At 40.2% G+C, this 24,130-nt stretch overlaps 1 protein-coding gene across 1 annotated transcript; it reads right to left on the bottom strand.

Moving 5' to 3' along the window:
- Positions 1-896: 896 nt before the first annotated feature.
- Positions 897-22,964, bottom strand: mcm3l (MCM3 minichromosome maintenance deficient 3, like; the record flags this gene model as incomplete). Its single annotated transcript, XM_080429937.1, has 17 exons — positions 897-1,104; positions 3,753-3,828; positions 4,024-4,109; positions 4,747-4,874; positions 6,657-6,797; positions 7,179-7,329; positions 7,972-8,098; positions 8,896-9,070; positions 10,626-10,834; positions 13,078-13,209; positions 15,384-15,537; positions 16,559-16,667; positions 17,409-17,647; positions 18,532-18,662; positions 19,612-19,820; positions 22,173-22,285; positions 22,887-22,964. The coding sequence occupies 17 exons, from the start codon at positions 22,962-22,964 to the stop codon at positions 897-899; spliced, it is 2,466 nt and encodes an 821-aa protein (XP_080286063.1).
- Positions 22,965-24,130: the final 1,166 nt, after the last annotated feature.

Below are 24,130 nucleotides of genomic sequence, written 5' to 3'. Positions count from 1 at the left end.
TAGTCGACTAAATGTACTGTAGATTTAATCGACTAAAATGTGAATGATGATATTTAGTCGACTGAAACTAGACAAAAACTAAAACATTTCAGACGACTAAAATATGACTAAAACTAAACTGGAATTTTATTCAAAAGACTATGACTAAAACTACATCAAAATTTGCTGTCAAAATCACTGCGTGATCCTTTATACACAGAACTCGAACCTCGATTTGATTGAGGAAAATAAAAGCATTCGACGCAATAACATGCATTCTCAGTTCATTTATTATTTCGTTCACAAAGGCTTGTGCATCATGTGGGCCCGTTAATGGATGGGTGGGACGTCAGCGTTGGGATCAGATTCAGACAATAACAATGCTTTCACGCTTCTCATGCAGGGATCCCTGTAAAAAGCCCGATTTATACTTCTTGGCCGTGCAACCGGTGTCTCGCTGCATAGAGCGGCTGTTATTGGTACAATAACTAAGCCAAGCAAGTATAAATCAAGCTAAAAAAAAATGGTTCCAACGCTTAGTGTAGATGTCATCTCAGATCAGTGGTTCTCAACCTGTGGGTCGGGACCCCCAGGGCCACCTATTTGTTTTGGGGGGGGCCAAATTGTCAAATAATGTAAGAAAGAGGCAAAAAATTTGAAAATAGCCGATCTACAAGCTCACAACGCCTCGCAATGCGAGGCGTTGTGAGCTTGTAGATCGGCTATTTTCACAATTGTTCTCTGTGGAATGGGATCAAACAAAATGGGGGGTCCCCCGGTTCAAATATGATTATTTTTTGAGGGGGGGTCACGGCCTGAAAAAGGTTGAGAACCACTTCGTCTTAGACGAGGAAGACCACTCTGAGTGTAGACGTGGTCTCAGATGAGGAAGACCACTCTGAGTGTAGACCATGGTCTCAGATGAGGAAGACCACCCCCTCGGACAGCATGACCTGGTTGTCGTCCTGCATGTGAGCCAGCAGAGCCTCGATCTCCGCCTCCTGGAAGTCGTGGTCCTCCTGGCCCTGGCCCGCGTTCACCAGGGTCACCAGCTCCGACACGGACACCGACTGGGAGCGCTTGGTCTTGAAGGCCTTCAGCAAGGCAGGCTTAAACACCTTCAGCCTGGGTGGAGACAATATACACACTGAAAATACAGATTTACAGTACAAAAAATCCTTGTTTGTAGCATATTAGTCTTATTATTTAGTCTATGCATTATACCAGTGGTTCTCAGCCATTTTCTGGATCAGGGCCTCGCTTGAAAAATCTCAAATGTGTTCGCGGCCCACCCATCTGACCACTTAACCCGGCTGCCGTGTTAACTCTTTGACTGCCAGAGTATTTTCATAAAGTACTCCCCCAGTGCCAGCAATTTGTGTTTTTTTATTTTTATATTTTGAATTCTTTTCATGAAAATAATTTAAAGACACATAATTTAAAGGCACAGCACAAATCCGCCACTAGAGAGCAGCACATGACAGCTTGATCAGGTCGTTGGGTCACTGTCACCCTTCTTGGGAGATTAGACAGGGAAAAACATGAAAACGGATGTGACGTAGTCCCAGATTGTCTGATCGGCCAAAATTACGATGTGATACACGACGGCGATGACTGATCGTCACCCAGACCATAGATTATAGAAGAGAACCTGTCCGTTTGTCTGTTATACCGTGTGAAAAACCGTTTGTTTACCTATTCTAGACGAAAATGACCGGGGAAAAAAATCTAACCGGAAACGGAATCCAGGTCATGAAACCGGATGCAGATGTGGGTGAAGTAAGTGGAACTCGAAAATAACATTGAATATTAAGCAGCATAGCGCAATCAGAGATTAAACAATGAACGCGCGTCCAGCGCGTCGAACGCGTCGACGGCCAACTGGACAAAGTAGCACTTGACGCGTTATCGCGTCGTCCGCAGTCAAAGAGTTAAGATGGGTGGGCTGTGTGCAGTTTCAGTTTATTCTAATGATCAATCGGCTGTGTTCCGGGTTGGATCAACGGAACTAACATGGTATACTTTATACTAGTTCTTATGTATCAGTATCACAATGAAAAGTGTAAAAATTAAAAGTTTTAAAAGGTGATTTACTTTGGCTAAAATAAGTGTTAAATAGCTCTATATTCTCTGGCTAAAATAAGTGTTAAATAGCTCTATATTCTCTGGTACTCATTGCTATAGAGTGTTTGTTCAGTAACATGATTCTCTCCATGATTTTGTAACCCACCTGAATTTTTTTCCTTCTGATTATCAAAGAGCTGGAGAGACATGGAGACTCCTGTTACTGAACACTCTATAGCAATGATTACTATCAGAATATACAGCTTTAACCTCATTTTTTTTAACACAAAAATAATATCACTTACCCCACCTTTAAAGAAAATTACAATAACTTTTTAGTGTTTTGTCAATTATTTGGGGGCCTACTTGCAATATCCTCACGGCCCACCAGTGGGCCACGGTCCACAGGTTGAGAAACAGTGCATTATACAGGAACCTAGAGTTGTAAGAGGTCAGTATACGTATTAACTTATGGGGGCCTGTACCCTGTAGGGGACCGCATGACTGCATGTGTGTAAAGGCTAATGTAGACCTTTGATAATCCATTTCATGTCACTTTAAACCATTTAGACCAGGAAAGAATCTGTGTAATTCTTTTTTGATTTCTTTGGCTATTTCTTGAAAAAAAAAAATAGTTTGTGCAAATCTTTTGGATATATATAATTAATTAAGACATACATTTTTAACTCAAATCTTTCAATTCTGGGGGTTCTACAAATGTCTTCCAATTCCGACAGTTTTTGTCTTTGAAAAACGTATGTTTCTATATCAGTGGTTCTCAAACTTTTTCATGTCAAGTACTCCCAAAATTATATGCATTTGGCCGTGGACCGCCATCTCAAAATATGTTGTAACAGGGACCCCCAAGAAGCAAAGATTTGAGTCAAAATGTTCCCTTTAAAAACATATATATTCAAATATTTGCCAAAATGTTTGTATATCTCCTATTTTTTAATAGCCCAAAGAAATCTAAAATGACACAGATGGATTGAATGGGTTAAGTAAAGGGAAATGCTTGTTCATTTGGATTGAGCTTTTTTTAAACTAGATTAGAACGCTTCCTGAGCCTCCATTTCATGCATTTTTATGGGATCATTTCATAGCAAATCACATTACAAGAGAAATGTTTCACAAAACGCATCGTTCCTTCAATGTTAAACACTCAATGTTAATGTTCTTCCTGAGGAGAGACCTCATCCATCTGCATCTGTGTGACAATAATGCTCTGATCAGTTCTGATCAGTACTGACAACAGATTTAGCATCCCTTCGTAAAAAAGCACAAAAACTTCACTCCTCCATGTAAAGAGTATTTGAGTACCTAGAAGAGCTATATAAATCTGAGATATTATTATTAACACTAATAATGCTCCATCACACAACGGCGTTGCACGCTGAAAATAGCTGACCTACAAGCTCATGACATGCGAGCTTGTAGGTTGGCTGTTTTTGGCATGCGACTAAGTGTGAATAGGGGCTCAACTAAAATAAACTAAAATCATCTTGGCTTGCTTTTCCACCATCATATCTGATGCCATGCAGTCTTTCATCCTACCCCAGTTCAGCTTCTAGAAAATCGAGGCTCTTTTCATAATTCCTGAAAAACTAAATCTAAATAAAAACTTCTCATGCACTCAAAACTAACTCAAACTGAAAAACCAAATAGAAAACTAATGAATATTTCAAAACTATAACAACTGTGGCCCATACCTGTCCTGGCTGATGCCGTCCGTCTCCTTCCTTCTTCCCTTCTGAGTGATTGGTTTGGGTCTTAGACTGCGCTGGGCTACAAAAACACACAAAACACACACAGGGAATGACTGTATTTGGTGATAACAGGAAAGACTACATCAGCACTTCCATACATACAGCAGACACACAATATCAGCAAGGATAAAAACACAATAAAGACCTATAAGGCTCATTTTCCATTGTGGTCCTCATGCAACAGTAAAATCGTTTCCCGTTTAGGAAAACCTACCATTGGCGTCATCTCCGGTGAAGGCGTAGGGGTCGTCTCCCGTGTCCTTCTCAACGTCGTCATCTTTGTTCTCTTGTGTCCGTTTCCTAGACTCAGTGAGGTCAGAGCAGAGCTGGGTTCACTCACAACACCAGACATTTATGATGGTGTCGCCTACCGACAAGAACCAATCTTAGGAGTAGTTCACCCCAAAAACGGTCATCAAATTATTGGTTTAGGAATGAGACAAAAGAAAAAGAAATTCAAGGCTTCATGGGGTGTGTAATTGATAGGGTGAACTACTCCGTTAAAGCTGTGTCAGCAAGCCACACTGACTGTTAATATGGAGAATATAAATTTTAACCACACGGACCCTAGTTATCATGTCATAATAGGCAAACATAAAACATTCAAAGAATAAACAAATACATTGTGCTTAAATACTTGCTAACATTCAATGAAAACGGAGAACGTTCTGCAAAATGTGTAGAAAGTTCAGCGAAAGTAAAAACAAATGACAGCACATTTGTAGAAAACAGATTTGGCAAAATTTGTAGAAAATAACTGGATATTTGGAGAGAAAAAAAAAGACAAACATTGAACATTCAGCAAAAATAGAACGTGTGAATCTGCCATTTTCTCTGTCTGATGTACAACAAAGTATACTGTAAGTTTTAGAGGTTGAAACGGGTTTGCAGGAAGTGTACATACAGTACAGTAGATGCAGTGACAGAGTGGGCCCACCTCATACTCCTCTGGCTGCCGGTGTCCTGACTCTGACTCTGGCTCTGACTCATCTGGCTCTGGCTCTGGCTGACATCCATGTCCTCGTCGTCATCTACAACTTTACGCTTCTTCGTCTTTTCAAGGATCTGAAAACAATTATTAGGACATTTGTGTTTGACAATAAAAGCTACAAACACACACCAAACCAGTGCATGGTTCCCAAATTATTTTGGGCAACATTGTTTTCTCACTCGCTTTTCTCAATAAGTGTACTATGTATCTGCACATTTAGAATTTGATGACTTTTAAGACCCTTTTAACACCAAATTGGTGTAGTTGGCACAAATATTACGTAAGAAAGAGGCAAACATTTTGAAAATAGCTGATCTACAAGCTCACAACACCTCGCAGTGTGAAGCGTTGTGAGCTTGTAGTTCAGCCATTTTCACAATATTTATCTGTGGAACCGAGTCAAACTAAATGTAATGCCTACAAGTCCCAGAGCTTGTCAGGGTGGGGGGTCCCCAGTTTAAATGTTATAATTTTTTTTGGGGGGGGGGGGCTGAAAAGTTTGGGAACCCTTGCACTAAAAAAAAACAAAATGAGCAACAGCTGCTGGCATCTGTATCCATACAAAAAGTCCAATGTCCCCCCAATTCCTGTCATGACATCAGCCTTCACCAAACATGGAGGGACAGCAGAGCCCAGATCAAAAATGTGCAAAGTATTCACACAAAGAAAATTCACAATAATGTGTAAAAGATTCAAGATTAATACTTCTTTGCCATACTGGCAGTGTGCATGAGGCAATGTGTCGTTAATCTGTCCAGTGATTTGCAAGAAGTCTGTGCAGCCAGACACACAGATGAAGCCGCAGACACAGACGAACCCTCCTCTTGTCCACTAAATTGACTAAACGCAGTGGTTCCCATACTTCTTCACCCCGGGACCAAAACTAGTGAAAATAGACGATCTGCAAGCTCACAACGCGGCGCGACGCGTTGAGAGCTTGTAGATCGGCTATTTGTTTTCCCAATTAATGGAATTTCTTAGATTTTTTTTATGTATTTAACTTTTTCTGAAAAATCATTGAGTTTGTTTTTAATTCATGAAGATTTTTTGTGTCCAAAACTTACTTTCAGGATTCATTCATTCATTCAAATGTAACACATCCACAAGCTCAAAGTTTCAAGCGTGTGGATCTGCTACTTTTGTGTGCCGCTGTAGAATGATCAAGAAGGGCGTGATTATATTTACAAACAAGTAAGACGCGCGAACGCGGGAAGCGAACGCAAAAAAAATAAAATAATAATGAAAAGAAATCATCTAAAAAAAAATAACCAATAAAAAAATATATAAAAAATAGAAAAAAATTCTGCGTTAAAAGGAGCATCTTAGAAAAATAGAAATTCACCAAAAAAAAACTTTGAATGTTTTTGAACAATTCAACAAAGTGTTTGAAGTGCCTGTTTCACCCACTTCCGGGGGGCGGAGCCAAAATCCGAGCCCGAAGTATTTGTTCGTAGACCCCCACTTAGGGGGGGTAGAAAAAGTTTCGGAGCGAATCGGGCACTTTTCATTTAACATGGGGTTTCAATGGGGAGTTTTTAGGAGCCTTCTCCGGGGCGTGGCTTCCGGGGGAAGGGGCGGGCTTAAACGCAACCTTGACAGGTGTGTTCAGTTTTCAAAGACCTTTCATTTGATGTATGGTACGTCTATATTGGACATTTACTTGGCTGCACACAGGGCTGAGGATTTGAGCCACACTGCACACAGAGACACAGACAGAGACATGCACACAGAGATACAGAGATACAGAGACACAACCCAGGCAGAGTTACATAGTAAGCTCCACTTGGTCGGAGGCGCGGCTTCGCCGCGCCTCCTTCCGCGTTCGCAATAATTATGGAGATGATTTGCACGCTCACCTTTTTGAAGTAGGCATACTGCATCAGTTCCAGGGCAGCATCGGTGTCCTCCAGCTCAATGATCTTACTCATGCGCACCTTGGCAACAGCCGTGGATAAGCGAATCATCGTCTCCAGCGCTCGAGCAGTCACCGGCATAGTCTGAGGGCAGGGAAACCCAGAGAAATAAAATCATTGATGCACTGTTATGAGTCCGGAAGCATAAAAACGGTGGCACTAGAGCTGGAACTATAGAGCTGCAACTATTGATTATTTACTTAACGATTATTCTAAATCGATAACTTTTTAGATTAATGGAATCAAATAATCGAAAATAGCAGATCTACAAGCTCACAACGCTTATAGATCTGCTGCTTTCACAATCTGACTTTTTTTAAATTCCTTTTTGCCATGATGACGTGCCCAAACTATTGATTGATTTGATTAAAATTTAATCAAACAAAGTGATCATTTAATGATCACTTCTTTGTTATATTTTAGATTCGATTACGTTGATTAATTAACCCCCTAGGTGCCACTGACCCTTGCTGCGTCACAGTTGATCTGCTCGTGGCTGCGTAGCTTGGCGTACTCCTCAGCGATGTGGTCCGATGCTTCCTGACTCAGAACGGGCCTCACCAGCTTGGCCACGTGGATGTACTTCCTGATGAACTCCATGGTCACCATCTTCTCTCTGCACCACACAGCATGGCATGAAGATAACGTCAACCAGGGAAACACGCTTTGCATTGGTATACGTTAACATTTGCGGTGCCTACGTGGCAGGGTTGATTTCGTCGACTAAAACTATGACGAAAAATGTTAGTCAACTACCTTTTTTCACTGACAAAAACTAAATAAAAACTAAGCTATGATGACTAAAACTAAGACTAAATATAGTGACAATTTCATCAACAAATACAAACTAGACTAAATTGTTAGAGAGAGACTAGTGGAGAAGAGATCCAGTAGAACTAAAAGACAAGTCATTTTATGGTTGGTTGCGCTCGGGTGTTGTGCTCTGAAAATAGCAGATCTACAAGCTCACAACGCGTCGCACTGCGACGCGTTGTGAGCTTGTAGATGGGCTATTTTCAGCATGCAACAGAGTGTAAAATCAGCCATTACGACGCCATCAAGGCACCGCCAACATACATTTTAGTCGACTAAATCAACTGTAGATTTAGTCGACTATAATCTTATATTTAGTCGACTAAAACTGAAACAATTCAGATGACTAAAATATGACTAAAACTAAATGGAATTCTATTCAAAAGACTATGACTAAAACTACATCAAAATGTTCTGTCAAAATAAACACTGCTACGTGGAGTACTTTTTCCTGCGGTGTCCGTGCAGAATGTTATCCTTCTTCTCGTAGATCTGCAGCTCCTGCTCCGAGGCCTCCGTGATGTTCGGGTCCTCGGTGGCAAATATGTCCACATTGCTGCCCAGGGGCATCGCTAACGACACAGAAAACAACAAATATGTCCACATTGCTGCCCAGAGGCATCGCTAACGACACAGAAAACAACAAATATGTCCACATTGCTGCCCAGGGGCATCGCTAACGACACAGAAAACAACGGCAGGTAATTAACCACATTCTGTCACATTGTGTTCTGAGGCAAACGCCGAGCGAAAATAGCAGATCGGCTATTTTTGTGCAAAGAGATTGGGTGTAGAGGGAGACAGGGAGCGGACGTAGTATAGTGCCCTGGGGTACTCCGGTCAAACTAGGGTTAATCAACGTAATCGAATATAAAAAATACGTGATAATTTAATCAAATCAATCAATAGTTTAGGCACGTCATCATAGGCAAAATTATCGATTATTTCATTAAGTAGTTAAAGAAAAATCAAGTCGGGAAACAGCCGCTTAGCGGTGACAGTACAAATAATCGTAATAGGACACACACACACACACACACACACACACACACACAGCTGTGTAGCATAACTAATTTACTACAATTAATGACAACGTGCACGGCCAACGTTGTGAGCCTGTACATTGGCCATTAAGTAGGGATGCCAGGTTTAAAGTTGTTAATTAAACAGCAAAATCCAGAAGTGCTAATGTGTAAAAATGGACGGTGGGGATTTGACAGGAAAGCTGTGGGACCCGTCAGTCAGTCACCTGTTCCCTCCTTCTCTCCCTGTCCCTGAGTCAGTCACCTGTTCCCTCCTGCTCTCCCTGTCCCTAACCCTGGGTCAGTCACCTGTTCCCTCCTGCTCTCCCTAACCCTGAGTCAGTCACCTGTTCCCTCCTGCTCTCCGGGCGTGCGGTAGCGGTGCATGCGCAGCACGTGCTCAGCGATCTCCTTGTCGCTCTGCGCGTCCAGCGAGTCCAGGACGATGAACAGCAGGTCGAAGCGAGACAACAGAGAGTCCTGCAGCCCGATGTTCTCCATGGGAGTCTTGTACTGGTCATACTGGGATGGAAAAGAGACGGCCACAGTCCGTTATCCTTCTATAGAGCAAAGGGTTTTCAAACTGTGGGTTGTGACTAGGGGTGTGCCGATATATCGTCCCGCGATATATCGCGATACGATTTTTTTTTTACAATAATAATAATCAGGCATGCAAACAGCCCCGAGGTGAAAAGGGTGACAACATGTTTTTTTTCGGGTCAGGTGTGACACTATTGCCCTATTTGGATTCAAAACGGCTATTGTAGCTGAAAAGCTACAAGTTTGCATGTCTGAATAATGCAAAAACAGAAATATTTGTTTGCATTTGCTTTTTTTCTCCCCCATATATTTTCATAATAAAAAAGTGCGTATCGTATAGAAATCGTATCGAAGTTGTGTGCCCAATATCGTATCGTATCGTTTGGTGAAATCGGCACAACCCTAGTTGTGACCCATACAGTAATTGGGTCACAGCAGGAGGGGGACAGGTGGGTTTCTTTTGGTCACGAGATGACCAAAAGAAAATGCATTCCTATTTTTTCAGTGGGCATACAGGCTATCGTGGGGGGGGGGGAGGGTGGCTTCAGAGGTGCACTGCTCATAGTGCGGCACCGAGTTTTTCACTGACAAACTAAATAAAAACAAACTAAAAAACTAAGCTATGATGACTAAAACTGACTAAATATATTAACAATTTCAACAAATAAAAACTAGACTAAAATGTTAGTGAGGTATCTAGTGGAGAAGAGATCCAGTAGAACTAAAAGACAAGTCATTTTATGTTTGGTTGCGCTCGGTTGCGCTCTCTGAAAATAGCAGATCTACAAGCTCGCGACGCGTTGTGAGCTTGTAGATCTGCTATTTCCAGCATGCAACCAAGTGTAAAATCAGCCATTACCACGCCATCAAGGCACCGCCAACATACATTTTAGCAGTGGTGGAAAAAGTACTCAAATTCTTTACTTAAGTAAAAGTACCAATACTGCAATATAAAAATACTCTGTTACAAGTAATAGTCCAGAATTCAAAATTTACTTGAGTAAAAGTACAAAAGTATTGGCATCAAAATGTACTTAAAGTATGAAAAGTAAAAGTACTAAATATTTGAAAATAGCAGATCTACAAGCTCACAACGCGTCGCGTTGCGACGCCTTGTGAGCTTGTAGATCGGCTATTTTCAAATTGCCTTGGTATAAAATAGGGCTGAATTGGTAGATGTATGTTTCATGATGTAATAATTTATATCTGAAAAGTAACTAGTAACTGAAGTTTTCAAATAAATGTAGTGGAGTAAAAGTACAATATGTGCCTCCGAGATGTAGTGGAGTAGAAGTAAAAGTATTGGAAATTGGAAATACTCAAGTAAAGTACAAATACCTAAAAAATATACTCAAGTACAGTACTTAAGTAAATGTACTTAGTTACTTTCCACCACTGCATTTTAGTCGACTAAATCAACTGTAGATTTAGTCGACTCAAATCTGAGGATATTGAGTCAACTAAAACATTTCAGATGACTAAAATATGACTAAAACTACATAAAAAAAAAGTGCTGTCAAAATCAACACCGTCTCACCCTGCCGTACACGGGGTTGGCGGCGGCCAGCACGCTGCAGCGGGCGTTGAGGCGGGCCTGGATGCCCGCCTTACAGATGGTGACGCGGCCCTGCTCCATCACCTCGTGGATGGCGGTGCGGTCCATGTCGGACATCTTGTCGAACTCGTCGATGCACACCACGCCGCGGTCCGCCAGCACCATGGCCCCGGCCTCCAGACGTCTCTCGCCTGAGGGGGGGGCGGGGGGGGGGGGGGGGGGACGACGACGACACACAGACCAGTGGTGTAAAGTAACTAAGTGCATTTACTTAAAGGTTTCATGACGTTCAGTTTTACCACACATTAAAAGTCTTTGTCATGGTCCTTCAAACGTGTATAGAAAGTTCTAACAAAATATTCCACAATTCCAGGGAACTGCAATGAAAAAATAAATCTTTGCCTGCGGGTGTCACTGGTGAGGGATTTTGCCTGTCAATCATCACCTCTGCTCCGCCCCCCCCAAAGGAAAGGATAGGGGAGGGGAGGGGCGAGGAGGAGAGTGGGCGGGATTAATCGGCTGTGACCTCACTGTCGAAGGGCCAAGCTCAGATAATTTTTCAGCCTAATTATTCAGAAAACCCCAGACCACAGAAAATCCACTGAATGTTCAAAGTTCTGATTTTTTGGGTGTAATTGAGGTCATAAAACCCTAAAAAAAACATAAGATAAAAAAAGTTAAAATGAATGTCATAAACCTTTAAGTACTGTACTTGAGGTATTTTTTACTTTACTGGAATAACATTTCCAGTTTTCAGTACTTTTACTCCACTACATCTCAGAGGCAAATGTTGTAGCGGCTCGCATCCAGTTCAAAACCCTGGTGCTAGCCTATAGGGCAGTGAAAGGAACAGCTCCTTCCTACCTCCGGGCTATGGTCGATGCCTACACCCCTGCCCGACCACTTCGGTCTGCCACCTCGGGGCGACTGATTGCCTCGTCACTCAAGGGTCCTTCTGGCCGATCCACACGGTCACGACTCTTTTCTGTTCTGGCCCCACAGTGGTGGAATGAACTTCCCACTGATGTTAGGACAGCAGAGTCACTGCCCATATTTCGCCGCAGGCTGAAAACTCACCTCTTCAGGAAACACTACCCTTCCTCTCTGCCTGACCTACTTGTTGTTAACTAGTTGTACGAACGCTTGTTTTCTATTGCTGTATTGTTTATTGGATTATTGGATTGTTTATTGGATCTTGTTTAGTCGATTCACTTATTTGTTTTAGCTCATGCTCATTTGATTTAGCTATTTTGTCTCGTCTGTTTAAAGAAATAGGTAGCTGATATATTGCACTTTTACCTTAGCGCTAGGTATACTCTTGGTTGCTTGTTTTTGCAGATAATGCACTAAAGACTTCTGGTGATTAGTAGTTTTCGTTCCCTACCTATGTTGAATGCACTTATTGTAAGTCGCTTTGGATAAAAGCGTCTGCTAAATGACTGTAATGTAATGTAATGTACTTTTACTCCACTACAATTATTTGAAAACTTTAGTTACTTTGTAGATTTGTGATTATTATTACAAAACATACATTAACCACTTTCAGCTCTGTATGCATTTCGGCCATTTGAAAATAGCCGATCTTACAAGCTCGCATCGCATTGCTTGTAGATCTGCTATTTTCAAAAGATTTTATTTTTGAAAACTTGTGAAATGGGACCTTCTGCATAATGAGTACTCTACTTTTGGTACTTTAAGTACATTTTGATGACAATCCTTGATGCCAATACTTTTGTACTTTTACTAAAGTGAATTTTGAACTATAGACATTTACTTGTAACAGTAATATTGATACTTTTACTTAAAGGTAGGGTAAGTGATTTGCTTTGGTTAAAATAAGTGTTAAATAGCTCTATATTCTGATAGTACTCATTGCTATAGAGTGTTTGTTCAGTATTAGGAGTGTCCTTGTCTCTCCACCTCTTTATTAAACAGAAAATGCATTTTCGTTTCAGTTTCGGTTTCATTTCCAATTTTATCCAACCAGGACAGAGAACTCAATCAGGATACAGATTAAACAAGTGAAATGGGAAGTGATGACACTAAGAAATGAGCAGACAAAATTGGAACTGGAACACTATACAAATTAAGCTTAAAAATGGGTACTTTCTCCTGATTGGCTGAGATTTTGACACCTACCGAAAAATGTTTTTTCTGTTTATTAAAGAGCTGGAGAGACAGGGAGACATCTGTTACTGAACACACACACTCTATAGCAATGATTACTATCAGAATATAGTATTTTAACCTTTTAACAAAATACTTTTTGTTTTAACCAAAAAATATCACTTACCCTACCTTTAAGTAAAAAAATACTTTTTCCACTTTTTTCCTCTACAGAACCATACAGGGGCTGAACATGTTCTATGTACAACAATGGTGCAACATACTGTATATAGCCACCCAAAACAACGGCTGAAGAACCACCGTTTACCGGTTTCTGTGTCCGTGGTGACGGCGGCGGTCAGACCCACGCCAGTCGAGCCTCGCCCGGTGGTCGGTATGGCCCTGGGAGCCGTGAACAGGACGTAGCGCAGCAGCTGGGATTTGGCCGTAGACGGATCGCCTGCACCGCGAGAGAGAGAGACAACACTTTAGTTTACTTTAAAACATACATGGGCAACTGGCGGCCACATGCGGCCCCCTACCTTTACTTAATGCGGCCCGCAGGTTAATATCAGAATACTGATATATTATTGATTTCAGCTGTTACAATTCCAAACATGCAAACATGACCCACTTTGATTACTTCAGTTTCTAAAAGTAGTTTAATGACTAGTATTAAAATTCTATTGTCTTTGTTATGTCCAATGTATTTGTATTTAAGTTCATAAAGTTAACATAAGTATACCTAAGTGCATTTGAAATTAAAAATCAGGACTTCAACAATAACAAAAGAAAATCTGGATTCCAATTCAAAGGTAGCAAAAATAGCCGATCTACAAGCTCAAAACGTTTTGAGCTTGTAGATCGGCTATTTTTGCTACCTTTTGTGTGACATAGAATGGAAAAGTACAGCATTAATTTACAAAAAAAAGCTAAAATACGGATATAAGAGGGGTCTGCCCGACAGTACAGCGTATGCATTGTGGCCCCCTGGAGTGAGTGTGGAAATATAGTGGCCCTCTATTATGTTTGCATCACCCCTGCTTTAAAACATGGGTCTTCAACAGTGAGTCCAGGACCCTTAAAGGTAGTGTAAGTGATTTGCAAAGTTTCAAATAATTGCAAAATGGGTATATGTTCTGATAGTACTCGTTACTATAGAGTGTCCTGTCCATGTAAGGAGTCTCCATGTCTCTCCAGCTCTTTATAAAACAGAAAATGTATTTTGTAGTTTTTCATTTTTTTTTTGTAGTTTCATTTCCAATTTTATCCAACCAGGACAGAGAACTCAATCAGGACACAGATTAAACAAGTGAAATTGGAAGTGATGACACTAAGAAATGAGCATGCAAAATTTGAACTGAAAACTATACAAATTAAGCTTAAAAATGGGTACTTTCTCCTGATTGGCTGAGATTTTGACACCTACCGAAAAATGTATTTTCTGTTTATTAAAGAGCTGGAGAGACAGGGAGACATCTGTTACTGAAAAAACACTCTATAGCAATGATTACTATCAGAATATAGTATTTTAACCTTTAAAAAAAATACTTTTTGTTTTAACCAAAAAATATCACTTACCCTACCTTTAAGAGGTCCTCAGAGTTACTACAGGGGGTCCGTCAAATCTTTGTGTGGTGGTGGTGAACATTATGCTAAAATAGCCGATCTACAACCTCAGCGCGAGGCGTTGTGAGGTTGTAGATTTTTTATTGTATTCCATTTTTTTCATTTTCCAAAAACAATATTTAAAATAAACGAAAAACCACGCCCCCCTCGCGTATTAGGAGGGCAGGGTGAGTCACCAGAACCAAGGACGGGTGTTTGATTAATCTAACTAAAAATTTAGTTTGAAGTTACAATGGGTTTGTATAGGAAGGGGGCGTGTCTTATAAAATGAATATCAAATATCTAAATAATGAATCAAGCAACTTAAAAACGGTCTGGGGGGCTCACTAAAGCCGAGTAGACGATAAAATGACCCAAAGTTTTTTTAAAGTGAAATATCCCTTTAAGGAAAAAAATCACACCCAGTGTGAAGTGGGCGGTGTGGTCACAGTGGTCATCACAGTGATGGAAGTTCACTTAAAGAAAAGTAATATTGTGGACCAACCATTGTACACCCCTAACTTAAAAAAAAACATAAATGTGTTTTTTTAAAGTGCATAGTCCTATTTATAGGGCTATGCACATGTGTCATGTTTCACTAGCCAATCACAGTCCTGAATAGACTGGGATTGGCCAATCACGGTGCAGGGTTAGGGGGGTACACTGGTGGCCAATCACAGCGCAGGGTTGGGGGGGTGCAAATGTCCAAACCTCACATATAGGGGCGGTTTCACCGCCCAAAAATAATATATCACACAAAGATTTGGCAGACCCCCTGTAGTAACTCTGAGGACCCCCTAGGGGTCCCGGGCCCCCTGATTTTGTCGATTAAATGAACACTGAACGATAACCCTGGGTTGCTGTAGCGGTGTCAAAAAAAGGAAAGCTCTAGAGCACAGGGATGCTCTGGTCTAGATCAGCTCTGGAGCACAGGGATGCTCTGGTCTAGATCAGCTCTAGAGCACAGGGATGCTCTGGTCTAGGTCAGCTCTGGAGCACAGGGATGCTCTGGTCTAGGTCACTGACCTATCAGCAGAATGTTGATGTCTCCTCGGATGCGCGAGCCGTTCTCCAGGGTGGTCTCGTTGCCCCCCAGCAGGAGACACAGGATGGCCTTCTTGATGTACTCGTGGCCGTGGATGCTAGGCGCCAGGGAGCGGCTGAGGTTCTCAAACACGTCCTCCAGGACAAAACGACATAAACGACATAAATAATGCACGTCAACAGTGTTCAGACACAGCACGTCAACGTGTTCAGACACAGCACATCAACAGTGTTCAGACACAGCACATCAACAGTGTTCAGACACAGACAGTAGTCGTGACTTACTGTACAAATCCTCTGAACATTGTTGGAAACATTGTGCTTTAAATTTGGTTTACATCATTTTGAAAGGTTTCATGGAATGGCCTGACAACTAGTGGTGTAAAGTAACTAAGTACATGTACTCAAGTACTGTGCTTAAGTACAATTTTGAGGTATTTTTACTTTACTGGAGTATTTCCAATTTTCTGTACTTTTGCTTCTACTCCACTACATCTCAAGAGGCAAATATTGTACTTTTATTCCACTACAAATATTTGACAACTTTAGTGTTACTAGATTTTATTATTACAAAACATACATTATACACTTCGGCTATTTTCAAAAGATGTGTATACATTTTATACATTTGAAAACTTGTGAAATAGGAATTCTGCATAATGATTACTTTCTACTTTTGGTACATTTTGATACCAATACTTTTACAGTATACAGACGAAATGTCACAGTGACAGTGACTGATATTAAATAATAATCCCCACCAATATTTGAATGTGAATTAATGCAGAAATCAAGAAGCATTTAGCATATCACAACAAAACCATGTATATATGCCAGGGTTCCACTTCCATGCCTCTACTTTTGATACATTGTGATCTCCAGTGGGGATACGTTTTATCCTACCTCTGGTCAGACTCAATTAAATACATGCACTTTGGGAAATGTAGACTATTTGATAAGTTTGATAATTTGATTTAATTAATAACTCATGTTAATGACATTAACCCTGGTGTCCCCATTTTGGGAAAATGTAAAAAGTCAACTGCTTTTACCAAAACATATATTTTACAATATTTCTTCCTATTATTGTTTACAAATCAAACCTGCCTAAGTGTTTCAGATTGATTTCCCAGTATTATCAAGCATAAGTCACCTACTTTGTTATGGACTTTACAGTATTTTTTGATCTTGTTGATGTCATCAGCAGAAAACGTTGGCACAACTTCCTTGCTCATTAGTTTGATGTTATTGGTCAGCAGAATGGTCCTACAAACACACACGACAAACTCCTCATGTAGTTTTTGTAAATGTATTTGAAAATGACACAGAATAAACAGATATACTGCACATGTACAATGAAAACTGGAACAAGATTTACAGAACTCAACCGATGTCACTGATCACATTGTCATGTGATCAGAGAAATGGACATTCTCAGTCGTACAACAGTGTTAATAATGTTGTGCTCCAAATATCATTGAGTTTGGCCTTGTTCCAGCACATTGAGACGGCTCGTAGAGGCCAGTGATAAAATAATAAATATAGAAAGTATTATTAATTAGATATTATTTAAATCTGAAAAAAAAGAAACAAAAGACTTAGCAAGTCGAGTTTAAACAACTTTAAACCCTGGATTTAATATTTTGACATAAAACTTTAAAATCAACACCCAGATGATCTTGAATGAGTTTCAGGTGAAGCCCTCACGATTTCACAGGTCACAATTCTAGTAGACTATACTTTATTGTATCACCCCTAAATCATTTAGATATGCTTGAATATTAAGACAAAGATTATTGATATTATATATATATTTTTTTTAAATCAGTTATACTGTACAGTGTAATTCTTAACCACTTAGATCCTGTATACATACGGACCTGAGTTGCACTACATTTTGTGTACAAAAATAGCTGATCTACAAGTCCACAACTTGTAGATTGGGGGAGACACTTTGTCCATCTCTTTTATACAGTCTGTACATGTGTAGAACTCAGTTGTTCTGACCTGAAGGTGCCGTTGGTGAAGCCGCCCTGTTTGGCGGGCAGACAGCGGTACACGCCCACCAGCTGGACGCGGTCCCCCGGCTTCACCCTGTCCACCAGGTCATCGTTGACGATGATGTCCACCGAGCGAGGCAGCTGTCCGGCCGGGGCCTTCTCTGGCATCTCCTGCACCGTCATGGTCTGGTGGTCCTTGTACGTACACAGACCAAACTCTGTCTCCAGGGGGTTGTTCTCCTCGTCCTAACAGACAGATCTGGAGCGTTACATTTAACCAGTGGTGGAAGAAGTACTCAGATATTTTACTTAAGTAAAAAGAATATAAAATATACTTAACCCATTTTGGGCGGGAACCCTTATTTGTAACTATACCTTTCAGGACAGGAACCCCTTTTGGGTGTACAGTATATGTACAGTATATAGCAACATACATTTGTTGTAATCCTTTAATAATATTTGAAGTTTTTCAGAAAACTTAGGTCAGGATTTAGATGGCGTTTTTAGAATCGGCCTCAGGTCTAAATGGGTTAAAGTACTAAAATGTTTGAAAATAGCAGATCTACAAGCTCACAAACACACACACACAGTCCAAAAATCTAAACTGTTAACGCAGTGGTGTAAAGTAACTAAGTACATGTACTCAAGTACTGTACTTAAGTACAACTTTGAGGTATTTTTTACTTTACTGGAGTATTTCCAATTTGCAGTACTTTTACTTCTACTCCACTAGGCTACATCTCAATACAATATTGTACTTTTACTATATAGATTTTGGCCATTTGAAAATAGCCAATCTACAAGCTCACAATGCGACGCATTGTGAGCTTGTAGATCGGCTATTTTCAAAAGATTTTAATGCATTTTATACACTTGAAAACTTTGTGAAATGGGACAGTCTGCATAATGAGCACTTTCTACTTTTGGTACTTCAATTACGCGTTTCAAGCCGCGTTTCGAGCTTGTAGATCTGCTACTTTTGATGCTTTTGTTTGACGCTGTACTACGATTACAAGTAGGTTGTTAACTTACAACAACAAAAAACACAAAGTTAAAATATGGAGATAAGAGGTTTAGATGATGGGGTTCACTAAGGATTGTACTGTGCAGACACAGTCCAGCATCTATACCCTGGTAGGATATATGGCGCTGGAGGGGAAGGCGTCCAGCGAGGTGAGGTCAGTGTACTTCCTCTCCAGGCTCTTCTTGGTGGCGGGACAGTAGTGGACGCTCCTCGTGATCTTTGGTCTCACCAATGAGCCTTCAAAAAGAGCACACAACACGTAATGATGATCAGTGGTGGAAAGCAATGAAGTACCCTACATTTACTGAAGGACTGTACTTCAGTAGCCTCGCTACTGGTAGGTCGCTGGTCGCTGGAGATGTACACGATTTAAACACTTAAGCCCTGTATCTCTGCTCTCCGGCAGAAATCAGCCAACTCCAAAATGTGATTTTTTCAGGAAATGACAAAAACAAAACAAAAAGTGGAGTTAGGAGGTTTTGTTCATCATTGATAAGAACAGCTGAATGGACCTCCAAGCTCACAATGAGGTTGGAGGTCAAAAGGGGGTGGAGCCTGGAGTCAGCAAAACCAGCTAACTCCACCCCCCTTTGGTAGAGTTAGCTGGTTTAGCAGAAAGTTCGAGGAGCCAATGGAGGCCAAAATGAAAAAGCTCAAAAATGGAGTTCGCTGGTTTCTGCCAGACGGCAACGAATACTTAATTGTAGACAAATTGTGAAAATAGCCCATCTGTAGATCTGCTGTTTTGGCAAAAATGTGAAATTTTATGACATTTTTTAACGTTTTCTATAGGATCTGCATCGGCTGTACATCGGTATCAGCCGATACTCACCTTGTTGACCTGCCAAATACAATAAGATGACCTTCACCGATGCCAGTGAGTGGCCAATGTTTATCTGTTGTTTTAATCTGTGCTCATTAAAAGAGACTGTGATTAAGGGCCGATATACTTTTCAAAATGTTATTTTTATAATGAAGATTTATTTGTTTCCCCAATTGCCGATACATCTGTATCGACAATTGTCCCAATTGTCATTTTAAACATCCGTATTGGCCTTGAAGTTCCCATTGGGTAGGCCACATATCTAAACTTTCACCTACCATATAATAACATGCTGCAGTTTAATGTGGTTAAAGAGATAAGAGAAAAACAATATGAGCCAAGATAAGAAAAGTAGTAGCCTACATCTGGTGACGATGCCTTCCAAACAGACCAGGTTTCCGAGGCAGCGGGCGGCCAGGGATCGAGGGCTCACGTGTCTGGTGCCGAAGCTTCCCTCGAAGCCCACGTGGAACTCCTCAAACTGCTTGCCGTACGTGGCATCGATGGAAGACACCAGGTCCTTTAAGGCCCTCTGGAACGCGATGACTTCACTGAACGCGTCGCTCAGCAACCTGACAATCAACCAACAGAACAGAGATGCTGTAAATATTTTCACTCAGATAAATATTTTGTAGTATTCAGGAATGGCATTAGTAGTGTCTGAGTGTCTGGGGGGGGGGGTCAGTAAAAATTACATTTTAATGACCATTGTCACAATACACAATTTTGAAAAATCGAACTACATTTAAAGCATTTTAAAGAAAACGAATACAGCACATAACTCTTTAGCTGTTCACACTAAAAAGGTCAGTAACATAATTGGTCACCTGGGGGCGCCAAATGCCCATGCATATACTATATCACTGAGTCCCTACTCTGGTCTTTGGGGACCCCTGCTGTAGTTTTTAATCCTACCTGGTTGATCATTGCATAATTCAGCAGGTTTTTCAAAACTTATTTCACTGAATCTGGAAACTGGGAATTTCAAACCCGATTGATGATATTCTAGCCGATCAGATTGGGATTTACATGTTGCGTCGGTTTAAAAATACAAAAGGTAGAGTAGATCATTTTGATGCCAGAAATTTAGATATTCTTAATCCAAATCACAGATTTTTTTGGGGGGCATGTCATAAAATAGATAATACTACTTGATGGTAAAGCTGGATTATTGATGACAACAGATATAGCTAAGCATTTAATATTCCCTTTAGCAGTGATGGATAGTAACTAAGTACATTTACTTGAGTACCATTTGAAGATATTTTTACTTTACTGGACCATTTCCAATACTTTTACTTCTACTCCACTACATCTCAGAGAAAAATGTTGCACTTTCTACTCCACTACAATTATTTGAAAACTTTCGTTATTTTGTAGATGTTGATTACAAAACATACAATAACCACTTCAGCCCTATGTACATTCTGCCATTGTCAAAGGATTTTCATTCATTTTGAAAACTTGAAATGGGACATTTTGCATTATGAGTACTTTTATTTTTGGTACTTTAAGTGCATTTTGATACCGCTACTCTTCTACTTTTACTGAAGTGACATTTTGAACACAGGACTTTTACTCGTAACAGAGTATTTCTACATTGTGGTACTGATATTTGTACCACAATGTTGTAAAAACTGTGAGTACTTCCATCACTGCCCTTTAGTGGTTGAAATATAGGCTCATATTGTAGGACATTGGAAGTAACATTTTTTGCATGGCGTAGCTTGCCTTGTGCAAATAGATAGATGTAATTAAAGTCAGATCCAGCAGCCTAATCTTTGACATTACCATATCAGGGTTATTATCAAAATGTGTATCATTTCAGAGCTCTAGATGTGGGTCCCTGTGTCCCATCTAATTAACAGCTAAAATGACAAGGACTCCAGCTGAATGTGATTAGCATTCACAGCTGGAACAGAACAGTCCCCCCTCATACAGACTGCCCCCCTGTCCCCCCTCATACAGACTGCCCCCCTGTCCCCCCTCATACAGACTGCCCCCCTGTCCCCCCTCATACACACTGCTCATTATGTTTTCCCCAATTTGGCGAGTTTAATTAAAAGACAATTAAAACACGTCATGATGGGCCTGACAAATCTATTAAAAGGGCTGCCTGTGGTATACTGCAGCCATTTGACATTATGTTTGCAGGCGTAATGCTCAAAATGTCACCCAAAGAAATTCAGTGCTGGATAGTAGTACTCATGTATTGTACTTCTTATGGCGTATTTCCAATAATTGTACTTCTACTCCACATCCCAGAGGCAAATATTGTACTTTTACTCCACTGCAATTATTTGAAAACATTAGTTACTTTGTAGATTTTGATTACTATTACAAAACATACAATAACCAACCTATATTTGGCTATTTGAAAATATGAGCTCTACTTTTGCGACGCCTTGTGAGCTTGTAGAGCTGATATTTTCAAATTATTTTTATACATTTGAAACCGGTGAAATGGCGACAATCTGCATAATGAGTACTTTTGGTACTTTAAGTACATTTTAATACCAATACTTTAGTATTTCTACTCAAGTAAATGTTTAATTCCAGACTTTTACTTGCAACAGAGTATTTCTATATTGCAGTATTGATACTTTTACTTAAGTAAAAAAAAAAGTACTTTTTCCACCACTGAAGACATTAAAATGATGTATTAACTCACGCCTTGGCTCTCTTCTCATTCCTCCTCCTCAGGTCATTGAGGGTTAGGTTTAGTTAGGTTAAGGTTAGGGTTAGTAGGTTTAGTTAGGTTAAGGTTAGGGTTAGTAGGTTTAGTTAGGTTAAGGTTAGGGTTAGTAGGTTTAGTTAGGTTAAGGTTAGGGTTAGTAGGTTTAGTTAGGTTAGGTTAGGGTTAGTAGGTTTAGTTAGGTTAAGGTTAGGGTTAGTAGGTTTAGTTAAGTTAGGTTATAACTCACGCCTTGGCTCTCTTCTCATTCCTCCTCCTCAGGTCGTTGAGGTTGACAATGAGACGACATCTGTTCTCAGTCACCATGTTCCTCACCTTCTCATGATAAATGCCTTGTTCTTGCTGTGTAGTTTAAGGGGTGGGACAGGGACAAGGGACACCAACATGTTATTTGCATTGTCATAGTAGTAGTCTTACCTACCTGTAAAAATGTTGATGTGAATGTGATTTAAATAGCAGTGGTGTAAAGTAACTAAGTTACATTTACTCAAACATCGCAGAGGCAAATATTGTACTTTTACTCCACTACAATTATTTGAAAACTTTAGTTACTAGTTACTTGGTAGATGTAAATTATTACATTATAAAACATACATTAACCACTTTAGCCCCATTTTATACCTAGGCTATATGAAAATAGCAGATCTACAAGCTCACAATGTGTCTCATTCGGACGCGTTGTGAGCTTGTAGATCTGCTATTTTCAAACATTTTAGTCATTTTACTTTTGGTACTTTAAGTTTATTTTGATTCCAATACTTTTGTACTTTTACTCAAGTAACATTTTGAGCACAGGCCTTTTGCTTGTAACAGAGCATTTTTAATATTGTGGTATTGCTACTTTTACCTACACTGTAAGTAAAATATCTGAGTACTTCTTCCACCACTGCTTAATTGTGAATTGACTATTAATTGTAAGTTATGACATTATGCCCATAAATACATCATCATCCAGAAAGTCCAGGTATTCCCTCTGAGCCTCTCTGAGCTCCAAGTCCTCAAAGCCTCCTGCTGCGTCCATGACCTCCAGGTGCACTGATTGGTCTAACCCTCAAGGTGATTACCTATCATCTAATTGGCACTGTGTTTTATACCCTGCTGCCAGTGGTGGGGAAAAGTACTTTGCTTAAGTAAAAGTATCAATGCTGCAATATAGAAAGAAAAGTAAAAGTCCGGAAATTCAAAATTTACCAGAGTAAAAGTACAAAAGTATTGGTATCAAAATGTACTTCAAAATCATAACTACATGGAGAAAAAGATCATTTCACACACTTGACCTTTAAACCTGTGATATGATAAAAAACTGTTCATTCTGATTCTGTATGGTTTTAGTGGACGTTTTGCTTTGTGTCCACTTGGGGGCGCACACGTCAGGCTTTTCAAGCATGAATGTGAGGCATGCACACACTACAGTGTCAGATTGATTCATTGAAATTTCCACACACACACAAGCACGCACACACACGCACGCACGCACGCACGCACGCACGCACGCACGCACGCACGCACACACACACACACACACACACACACACACACACACGGTTTATTTGACAGCTTTGGTTGTTTTATCAGTGTCAACTGAGTATGTGAAACTGGGTATGTGAAAACCAGTGGTGGGAAAAGTACTTACTTTAAGTAAAAGTAATAATACTGCAATAGAATGACGTCAGGCCGGTGACGACAGGGAGGCAGTCTGGGGTTACAGCGAAATGTGTGACCTATCGCGGTCTGTGACTCCAAAGGGTGGCTGGCAATTCCGGCAAAATTCATGCTTTAATTGCGAATAAAGACGAGAATATGATATGTCATTTAAAGACATTAAATGCACCAAATACATTTTAGTTGGTGCTTGAGTCATTTATGGTCAAATGTATGGTGAAATGGCTAGAATTGCGTTTGCTTTTTGATGCATTTTACAGTGTATTAGATTTAACATAATTATATGTAATGCTGATGATCAAGATAAAATCATAAACGTTTTTTTAATACGTGGCTTCTCACTACAGCAAAGAATCCGCCAAAACCGCAAAACAGCGCCCTCTATAACAGTGGCGGGTTACAGAATTCTTGGCTCCCTGAAACATGACTATCATACCATGACAGTCATGGACGAACTTCAACCTGGTGTTTGCATTTTCTCCATTTACGGTCCGTACATCTACATATACGTTCATATTTCAAATA

The sequence above is a fragment of the Gymnoscopelus braueri genome (assembly GCF_963280865.1).
Source record: "Gymnoscopelus braueri genome assembly, chromosome: 6".
NCBI lineage: Eukaryota > Metazoa > Chordata > Actinopteri > Myctophiformes > Myctophidae > Gymnoscopelus > Gymnoscopelus braueri.
The sequence above is the reverse complement of the archived record's forward strand: the minus strand, read 5'-3'. Positions and strand labels throughout refer to the sequence as shown.